The sequence below is a fragment of the Natrix helvetica genome (assembly GCF_964273705.1).
Source record: "Natrix helvetica genome assembly, chromosome: 1".
In the NCBI taxonomy this organism is placed as follows: Eukaryota; Metazoa; Chordata; class Lepidosauria; order Squamata; family Natricidae; genus Natrix; species Natrix helvetica.
This window is the reverse complement of record NC_138548.1, coordinates 17,113,824-17,124,542: the sequence shown is the minus strand read 5'-3', so window position 1 is coordinate 17,124,542 and position 10,719 is coordinate 17,113,824. Positions and strand designations below refer to the sequence as shown.

Here is a 10,719-nt window from a genome sequence, read left to right as displayed (position 1 = left end):
GAAAAACAGCCACTTTTTTTTCAGTACCGTTGTAAAATTTGAACGGTCACTAAACAAATGGTTGTTAAGTCAAGGACTACCTGTAGCGGGTTTCCTGCTTCTAACCTGCACCCCACCATCGAGCTTTCCTGCCTGACATGAATTTCGAACTTCTGAACAGTGTAGTGCAGGGGTGTCCAAACTTGGGAACTTTAAGACTTGTGGATTTCAACTCCCAGAATTCCCCAGCCAGCCATGCTGGCTGGGGAATTCTGGGAGTTGAAGTCCACAAGTCTTAAAGTTCCCGAGTTTGGACACCCCTGGTGTAGTGTTTGGAAAACAGGGTTGGTGAGGGAGGTCCCCAACCACTCTCCAAAAAGTCTAGGAAAATTCGCCATGGTCAATTAGCAATAGCAATAGCCCTTAGACTTATATGCCGCTTCACGGTGCTTTACAGCCCTCTCTAAACGGTTTTTACAGAGCCAGCCTATTGCCCCCCAACAATCTGGGTCCTCATTTTACTGACCTGGGAAGGACGGAAGGCTGAGTCAACCTTGAGCCTGGTGGGATTTGAACTGCCCAAATTGCAGGCAGCCGTCAGTCAGCAGAAGTGGCGTGCAGTACTGCACTCTAACCACTGCACCACCAAGGCATTAATCTCGAGACTCAACATTAATCATTTCGCTAACTTTTATTACTGGTGACCACATTTTCATTGAAATTATTGCAACCCTTATACTTCTAGATTGGTTTTCTTTGTTTTATTGTTATTGGCCATAGCTCTGTTGAAATGAATTTAACTTTTATATTTGTTGAGTTGTCTCGTGGCGATTTCTCCGTGGCAGGTTGGCCATGGCGAGTTTCCCAGTCCATCTTCAAATGGGTGTGAGTGTGTGTGTGTGTGTGTGTGTGCGAGAGAGAGAAAGAGAGTGTGTTTATCTCATCCAGACCACCCCAAAAAGGACCTAAAAGGGCATTAGCATAAATTCAGACTGGCCCTTGGTTTGATTGCGTCCCCTTGTCTCCAAGGGGAGCATAAGAAAGGACGATTGACTGATCAACTTATTTGGATGTGTATATATATACACACACACACACACACATTGCAAATGATTGTCTCTTTTTCTCTCTTCTGAATAAAGACACTTGTGATTGGATGCTAAAAAGGAACACACCAGTCCGGGGGGATGGGGGGGGGAGATGCTAAAGTTCATTTGTTGAGTTTGTTGGACCTGCTCAAATCCGTCCTATCGAAGCAGCCCCTTTTCTCATGAGCTGTTATTCTGCCAAACCGGTAGTGGTATGGCGGCCCGCGTCGCTGGAAACGGCAACGACACAGGCCTGCCACGCCCCCAAACCGATTTCCTGGTTGCCATCGCCGCCATCTTGTTTTTGAGTTCTGCGCATGCACAGAACAATTTTAATTGGACTACGCATGCGTGCGCATCGCGCATCCAGCGTATACACTTGTGAACGTCCAGAACCCACCCCTGGTGCAGAGACACGTCTTCCAACACCCCATTGGGTTTTTAACAATGCACTAATATACAAAGGAAAGAAAATGGTGGAAGAAAAGGAGGAACCAAATAAAACAAGAGAGAATTGACAAAGAAACGTCCACAGTCACATGAAATTAATTGATCCATGCACATACCTCCAATTGAAATTAAATCTTGTTAGACAAACAACACGGCAAACCCAGCTTCGCCCGCCCTGCCCTCCCCATCTCAATAATTATTACATTACTTCAAGAAAGAGTATATTTTTTCCATGCATAAATCAAATTTTCATTTCTTTTTTTTGTCTTTTTTTTCCTTCTTAAATTACATTTGAACACATAAACACATATAATAAATACTCTTGTAAGACATGACTCAGCAGAAAAAAAGGAACACATCCCCAAAGCATAGGATATTACTACCATGTATGATTTTTTTTTCTTTTAAAGGATTTGTTTAAATACGAAATCTGTAAACTCCAAGGAACCTTCTCTCTCTCTCTCTCTCTCTCAATCTTTCTCTTTTTTAAAAACAAAAACACACACAAAAAAATCATGAAACTAACCAGTTTTTCCTTTCCTTTCCAAACATTCAATATGTCTTCCATTGAGCATGTCAACATAGTAACACTTGCCATCTCTGCAAAAATTATAATTTAACAGTATAAAGCTTCAAGTTGCAAATTCCAAAAACTAGCTAAGTAATTATTATTATTATTATTATCATTATTATTTTGTCACATAAACTATACATTAAATATTTTTTTGAGGTATTTCAGAGAACATTGTCAAAGGCTTGCCAGGTTTGTGCTGGAGAGAAAGGCAGGGCCACTGGTTTATTTATTCATTTATTTATTTTTCTCCTGACTGGAGACATCTTTGGTATCAACAAGCCATTTGGGTGTTGGGTCAAAAGGAAAAAAAAAAGGGGGGGGGAATGCTAGGTGAAGGGGTAATTCCGTGAAGAAATAGGTTGGTCGTTTGTGGTGGGAGGGGATGAGGACATTTGCACAAGCACCGTCATCAGACAATACAGAATATGAGAGAGGGCAGTTTGGTGCAGTGGTTAAGGTGCTAGGCTAGAACCTGGGAGTCCACGAGTTCTATTCCTCCCTTATCCAAGAAGGCCAGCTAGATGATTTTAGGCCAACCCACCTCTTAGGGTTGTCGGTGTGGGGCAATAGAAAGCAAGAGCATTAGATAAGGTAAAGGTAAAGGTTCCCCTCGCACATTTCTGCTAGTTGTTCCCAACTCTAGGCCTCGGTGCTCATCTCAGTTTCAAAGCCGAAGAGCCAGCGCTGTTCGGAGATGTCTCCGTGGTCATGACTAAACGGCGAAGGAGCACAGAACGCTGTTACCTTCCCACCAAAGGTGGTTCCTATTTTTCAACTTGCAGTTTTACATGCTTTCGAAATGCTAGGTTGGCAGAAGCTGGGACAAGTAACGGGAGCTCACTCCGTTACGCAGCGCTAGGGATTTGAACAGTTGAACTTCTGATCAACAAGCTCAGTGTCTTAGCCACTGAGCCACCTGGTCCCTTTTTATGTACCAATAGAAGAGAGTATTTGGAGCTCAAGACTGAACTGTGAGGTCCTCGGTGTTCCCTGAGCTTCGTTGTTTTCTTACAGATGTTTCATTACCTAACTAGGTTACGTCATCAGTGTGTAGTTAGAGCAAACCCCACTTCCTTCTAGCACTGACGATGTTACCTAATTGGGTAATGAAACATCTGCAAGAAAACAACCAAACTCAGAGAGCACCAAGTACCCCCACGTTAGATACCTTGCTACCTTGTGTGGCGCAGAAGAAAGGTAGGATATAAATTCAATGGATAAACTCCGAATTCAAGTACCGATTGACCAATCAAAATATCACCATCCCTTCGTCCTTCCTCTGCATTATTTGAACTGAGTTCTCTGGAGAGAAAACAACATTGATTTTATGACTAGCATTTTTACAATTGAAGGTGTGGGAGTCAAGAGGCTTGCCTCAGTGGTGGGTTGCAGACAGTACAGGCGTACCGGATCCTGCCCGGAGCACCGGGTGCCGTTCCGGTACGGTGCTCCAGGGGGCCCGCATGCCCAAGGTCCTTACCTGTGCTTTAAGCTTTTGGCGCTTCTGCGCACGCACATGGTGCGTACAGCGCATGTGCAGTGCTCCGCTGAGCAGCTGGACTGTTGCGGGGGCTTGCGGAAGCATCATTTGATGCTACAACGCATGCACGCAGCACACACGTGTGCATATAGGCGACTCCGGGGCTGTCCCAACTGTACCGGTTAGAACGGAGTCCGAAACTCACCACTGACTTGCCTGCATTATAGAAGGAGAGCAGGGGAGAAAAAAGGCTGCCCGGGGCCTCCTTGCTGGATCAGTTAGCTTTCCCACAGGCAGGGTCATTTGGGGGTCAAAGTGGGTCCCATCCAATCCACTTCATGATCTAAGTATACGATATGGTTTGTCCATTGTGAGCTTTTTGGCGGGAGGTATCAAATGATTCACAGGACAGAGTTATTACGGCAGCTTATCAATATTCTTACATTGGATCAATAGAAGAGAGTATTTGTAGCTCAGGGTCGAACTGAGGGGTACAGACAGTCCTTGACTTACAATCACAATTGAGCCCCAAATTACCAATGCTAGGAAAGGCCGTTGTTAAATGGGCTGTGCCCCATTTTACGACCCTTCCTCCCGCAGTTGGTAAGTGAATCATTGCAGTTGTTAAGTGAGTGACCCAGTTGTTAAAGGAATCTGGCTTCCCCATTGACTTTGCTTGTCAGAAGATAGCACAAGGCGATCACATGACCCCGGGACACTGCAACGGTCATAAATATGAGTCAATGGCAAAGTGTCTAAATTTTGATCATGACCAGGGGGATCACGGTCACCAGTCACTTTTTTTCCATGCCGTTGTAACTTTGGTCGCTAATCGAATAGTTGGAAGTTGAGGACTACTTGTAGCCAGCTTAGTTTGATATGGTGCCATGTTTGATAATACGCACTACTGCATAAATAATCAGAGATGTGTTTTAGAGTAGGGGTCCCGAACCGTTTTGGTCCCGCAGACTGGTGACGATAGCAGCTGCTTTAGTGGTTTTGATGGCTGGGGAAATGGTTTTGTGTGCACAACCTAAATCCCGTGATGTGCAGATAAAGCTTCGTGCACTTTCCTGCCACTTCAGCAGCAGCAGTAGCGGGCTGCAGCCCGGAGATTAGGGACCCCTATTTTAGAGTAGTTTTTCTCCAATCTTCCTTCACATTAGCCTTAAAGGTAAAGGTTCCCCTTGCACATAGGTGCTAGTCGTTCCCAACTCCAGAGGGCGGTGCTCATCTCCGTTTCAAAGCCCAAGAGCCAGCGCTGTCCAAAGACATCTCCGTGGTCATGTGGCCGGCATGACTAAACATCGAAGGCACACGGAATGCTGTTCCCTTCCCACCAAAGGTGGTTCCTATTTTTCTACTTGCATTTTTACGTGCTTTCGAATTGCTAGGTTGGCAGAAGCTGGGACAAGTAATGGGAGCTCACTCAGTTACACGCCACTAGGGATTCGAACCGCTGAACTGCCAACTTTTCTGATCGATAAGCACAGCATCTTAGCCACCCTGTCCCTTTTAGCCTTAGCTTCATCTTATTTCCTCCTGGTCCTAAAGAGTTCCTGATGACTTGTGCATGTGTAAAGGGCAGCCATGCACCCCCATAATGTGCTGCTGGGATTTCCAAAATGCATTCGTACCGGGGCTGAAAAACCTGCTTTGCTCACTTTTAATCCTGGATCAGCCCCTCAAGCCCAGGACTGTGGTAGCGATTTGGGCACAGTGAAGTTTTCCACAAGAACCTTGCATACATAAAGGGTTAGACATAGCATCCTTTGTATGCCAAGCATAAGCACAACTATGGGCTGTGCATCTCACTCTACTGCCCTACTTGGGTGGGTGGGTGGCAGTGAATCAGTGGATGCCCATTAGAGATGCAGAGTCCTGGAGGCAGAAGACAGAATAACAAAGAGTTGGAAGGGACCTTGGAGGTCTTTTAGTCCAACCCCCTGCCCAAGCAACAGACCTTATATAATTCCGGGCAAATGGCTATCCAATCTTTTCTTTAAAAAGTGTTGGAGCATCAACTAAACTTTTCTGATGGAAATATCACAAATAAAAAAGAATACACCTCACTGTTTCTTGTGCATCTACTGAATTAGATGTGCATTGGAGAGCACATGAAACACTGGGGAGAGGGGAGGGGCGGGGAGGAGTTGGGGGGGGGAGGAGAGGATCCAGGGAATGGCTTCTGTCCCATCACCCAAAAGCTACAAGAGTTGCCAGAATCCCTCTGATTAAGAGAACTGAGGTAATATCTCATGAACTTATAGGACAAAGAAAACAAAAAGAAAAAAAACCAGAAAAATGGTTTTACACCTTTTGTACAAGAAAAAGGCACTCAGCTATCACTCCAAGTTTTCATTCGTGCTTCTAGCACTCTTATCTCTCTTTTTCTCTTTCTCTCGGGAAGTTGGAAAGCACAGGATACCGGGGGGGGCGGGGGGGGGGAGATGAGGAAAGCTCTGTGACTATGAACTATAAATGGAGAATCACAAAGGGAACAAGAAAAGGGGAGGCGCAAATGTGTGTAATCCAGCACAAACCAGGCAAGGAGAACAAAATCTTTGGTATCAGGTGTGATTTTCAAATCACAAAAATCGAAAACTCAAGTGAGGTAGCCTATATTTTCTGGTTCTCACTAAAAATGTCTTTGCATGTTTCGGGGTCGTTCTTTTGATAGAATTATTCCTTTTATTTTATTTTTCTCCCCCTCCCTTCGGTTCTTCTACTAAGTTCAGGCCCCATCATTTCATTTCATTATTTCATTTCATTTTTTTTTCATTCCCCCCCCCTCCCCTTTAGTGAGGCTTCTCAGCCCTTCAATGCTTCACAAAAATCAGGTATGGGAAATCCACCAGAGTCCTTTTCCATCATTCTTAAGCATCGACAACTCACAAGACGACAAGATGATGCAGTAGGTTGGGGTAGATTTGAAGGGGATGGACACTCAGGGAGTCTGAGAGAGGCAATTTGGGGGGGGGGGTTGTTGTCCTCCTGCAGTATCCCCCCCCCTCTCTCTGTATGTGTGTTTTGATAAAACATGTCAGCATTTGCTATTTTTTCCCTTTTCCAGTTTTTTTTGCTTGGTCCAAATAAGTTCCCCCTCCATCCCACACCTTGATTGGCCGCACCCAACAGTCAACACCGGGACAAAATGTTTTGCTGAAGATAGGAAATATTAGCAGAGTCATTTAATTCTTTTTTTCCCCCTTCTTCCTTTTCTGCTCAAAGAATAAACTTTTGATGGTTCTGGGGTTTTATTTTCCTCTTTCTTTCTTTCTTTCTTTCTTTCTTTCTTTCTTTCTTTTTGTTCCATTCCCCAAGGTGCCTAAGAGTCGCTCAACACATTGTCTTCAACATAAAGTGAACGCATAAACCATTGCGCAAGGATGGTGCTCTCTTACCCGCATCGATTTGATAGTGTCCCGTTAAAAAATAATAAAACAAAAGAAACGACAAACACAGACACACACGTACAAAGAATCCCACATTTAGCACGGAGAAGGGCGAGGCTGCCATTGTGCAGCCTTTCTACCTTCTCAAACGCCTTTTTTTCTGGCTCTGTAGGCAAAGCGGGGGGGAGGGGGGGCTTCAACTTTGCCAGCCAGACATACAGGTTTAACTGGTGATGCTATTTCTCATCAAGCTGACCGTGTCTTTCTTTTTTGTTCTTTTTCTCTCTCTCTCTTTGCCTTGCAAACGCTCCTGATTCATGACGTCAGACGCTACTGAAGTCAAGCCCTACTTTCCAAGCGAAAGAGGACGATCATCTGGTATCCATCTTCTATTTTTAAGGCAAGCTGTTAATTGGCACACACACAAAAAATACTCACTTATCTTTCGTACGTTGCCAGGATTCCTTTTTTGAGTTTCTTTTTCTTTTTTGTAGTTTGTTATTTTCATCTGGGAGGGTACGGAGCTGGGGCCGGAAAAGGACGGGGGGGGGGGGTGTATATGTCTTCCCCTTGCGAATCTATCGATCCATTTAGCAAACAGATTCATAATTTGTCCCCCGCTCAACTCAACTTGCCCAGTCTGATTCCTACCACATATACTATCATGGTTTCTCTCCCCTTCTGCCATCCTGTATGTATTTGAGGCAGAAAACGGGGATAATAAGAGGCAAAAAAGAGGAGTGAGGATGGAAATCATTCAGCTGGGGCTGGCCTTTGGAATGAAACCAACATTGAATGGAAGGTCAGCTGTCGATCCAGTGTCCAGGAAATAAAAATTCAGCTCCTGCACTGCTTTGCTTTGATTTCTTTAAAGCTTTTTTTTTTAATTACCCGATTTATGTACGTAAAATGTGCTTCATGACCCGCTTTTTCTCTAGGTGACACAGTGCAACTTCGCTTTGGATTCCACATGACTAATTCAAGGGAGAAAAGAGGGAATCGTTTTTTGTCAGAGTTTCTGGTTTCCCCCTTGACACTTTGGCTTGGAATTCCTTGGAGAGGAATCGTCAAAAAAGAAAAGAAAAAAAGTCTTCTTTTGAGAGTTGAATTTGGTTTTGATAACTTTCAGACCATGCTGTGATGCGCTTGGCAAGACCTCTGGTGGATTTTCACGGGGACCGCTTGGAGTGTGAAGACTGTTGTGGAGGACAGGAGGTGAGAAAAAAGAGGGCTGAGCTGTAGGAAATGTACATGAGGACAACATGACAACATTTTGAAGATGTTTTTTTTTTTTCCTGGAATGGATTTTCATGCGTTTTCCCACTGTTACTAGGATGAAGGATGTCTGTGGGATTGTGGTTTTTTTAAAATCTCAGGCCCTATATGCATCCTTGGCTTGCAAACTGAGCAACCCCCTAATCTACATTCACACATGTCATCACGGAACTCTCATTTCAGGATAAACAATTGCAGCTCATCTCCGTATAAAGGCTAAATGTTTCCCACATGACCCTCTCATATGCCTTTTCCCATATCAGAGGTGGGGTCATTTTCAGCTTCGCAAGAAATGACCTTTCTTTGAAATAGGAAGGCGAGACAGAATCAGATGTTAATAGGTCTTGGTATGAGTCTTAAAAATATCCCACAATTCACTTCTATCTCGGTGGTGAAAGACAACCCCAATAGGAACGATAAGTTGGTCTGGAATTTAAAACCCAGAAATTAGACAAAGTCCAGTTACGTGGACAGGTATCTAGAAATACATCTGAGGGAGCTGAATCAGCTTCACAACTTAATAAATTACTTGCTTCTTGCCCTCCCTTCAATTTTCCAGTGCTGGGCTGTTTTTTAAGGCATACACCACTCACTTGCTCCTCAGATAGCCAGGCCCTCTGGGATAAATATTTTGTTTCCACAATGACAGCTTTCAAATCAACTTCCGTGAAAGCTTCTGCTCTTTAAGCTGCTCCTTACCGATCCCTCCCCCTCTGCCCCCAGAACAATATAATTACTCACTGGCTGAAACTTCTAAGGGAGGAAAGACGCCCCTCAGCTAAACCCAAGGCTTGGGAGAAAGTTGCTCACCAGATGAGGAGATGAAATGGCCCTTTCACACATGGGAAGGTCTGAGGGAGGTCAAAGACGGAGGCTGCTATGGGATGCCTCTGGAAGATCTGGGATATCCCAGAGGCATCCAACCATGGATGGTTATGAAGTGGGCACGGTGCATTGTCGTTGCTCAACGCATATGCGGTATGCAGGTGAGGAGAACACACACGGAGAAGGGAATGGGCTCTCTTCTGGGTGGAGTTCAGGGGGGATGCAAGGGTTATGAGAGGCGTATGAAAAATTAAAGAGAAATCATGCTTTGGAAAAAGTGCTTGTGGATGAAGAGGGGACTCCGGGGTTGGTGCCTGGCTCCTCTTGCCAACGGTTCATACACCGCCGGCGAGCATTCATGAAGAAGTTGCTGACGGTGTTGAGCTCCAGGCCCAGCTGCTGCGAAATGGTCATCTGCATCTCCTTGGAAGGTCGCTTGTTCTCTTTGAAGATGGCGATCAGGGTGCGGCGTTGAAGGTCGGTGAAGACCAGGCGCTGTTTTTTTGGCTGCAGATTCCGGTCCTTTTGCTGCTCCTGCTCTTTACGTTTGCAGGCTACGCAGGTGGTTTTGAAAGGAAAAGAGGGGGAAGGGGGGGAAGAAAAGAGAGAGAGAGAAGAAAATAACATGGCTATCAAATTCATGCACATCCAAGCCTGTTTTCCATTTTTCTTCTCCCCACCCGCTCCGCCCCATGCAACATTTGCAATGACCCACTCTCCAGATAAAGGAATATACCAAAAGGCTTTCATTAGCATTTTGTTTTTTCTTCTGTTCAGTCGTGTCCGATTATCAGACAAGTCCTTGACGTGTTTTTTTTTCTTGGCAAGGCTTTTCAGAAAGTAGTTTGCCATTGCCTCTTCCCTAGGGCTGAGAGAGAGTGACTGGCCCAAGATCAGCTACCCTCGTGCCTAAGGCAGGACTAAGCATTAGAACTAATCTTCCAGTTTCTAATCTGATGCCTTATCCACGACTACCCCAAACTGGCCTTCATACATTATCACTGCCTTCTATTCAAAATTTTGGGATATTTTTTTTTAAAAAGCCATAACCAATGTACAGATAGTCCTTGACTTATGATTACAATTGAGTCCCCAATTTGTGTTGTTAAGCAAGGCAGTTGTGGGTAATTTTGCCCCATTTTACGACCTTCCTTGCCACAGTTTTTAAGTGAATCGCTGCAGGGGTTCAGTTAGTAATGCGGTCGTTAAGTGAATCTGGCCTTCCCCATTGGCTTTGTTCGTCAGAAGGTCGCGAAAAGTGATGATGCGACCCTGGAACAACACAGCAACCGTCATAAATACGAATCAATTGCCAAGCGTTTGAATTTTGGTCATGGGGACGCTGCGTGAAAAATGATGAGAAGTCACTTTTTTCAGTGCCATTATAACTTCAAACAGTCACTAAATGAGCTTTTGTAAGTCAAGGGCTATCTGTATAGTGTCAATGTGATGGAAGTGTCTATTTGTGTCAAATATTCTGATTCCATTCCTCAAGCAGAAATAGGTGAGATTTAAGGTAACAATCTCTGATCTTTTTCTGGAGTGTAAGATTGCCACACTGCAGCTATATCCACCTGCTTTTTTGTTGTTGAAGAGGGCTAGAAATGAGGTTTTTATACCTAAAAACTAAAGAGCAAAATGTCTGCGCTCAAA

At 44.6% G+C, this 10,719-nt stretch overlaps 1 protein-coding gene across 1 annotated transcript in view; it reads right to left on the bottom strand.

Moving 5' to 3' along the window:
* Positions 1-5,981: 5,981 nt before the first annotated feature.
* ONECUT3 (one cut homeobox 3) overlaps positions 5,982-10,719 on the bottom strand; it is a gene marked incomplete at its 5' end in the record, with an annotated part of 89,233 nt that continues 84,495 nt past the window's right edge. The window contains one exon of the mRNA XM_081937377.1: positions 5,982-9,620. Within this exon, the coding sequence (XP_081793503.1) occupies positions 9,328-9,620 (293 nt within the window). The 3' untranslated portion in view covers positions 5,982-9,327. The remainder of the gene's footprint in view (positions 9,621-10,719) is intronic.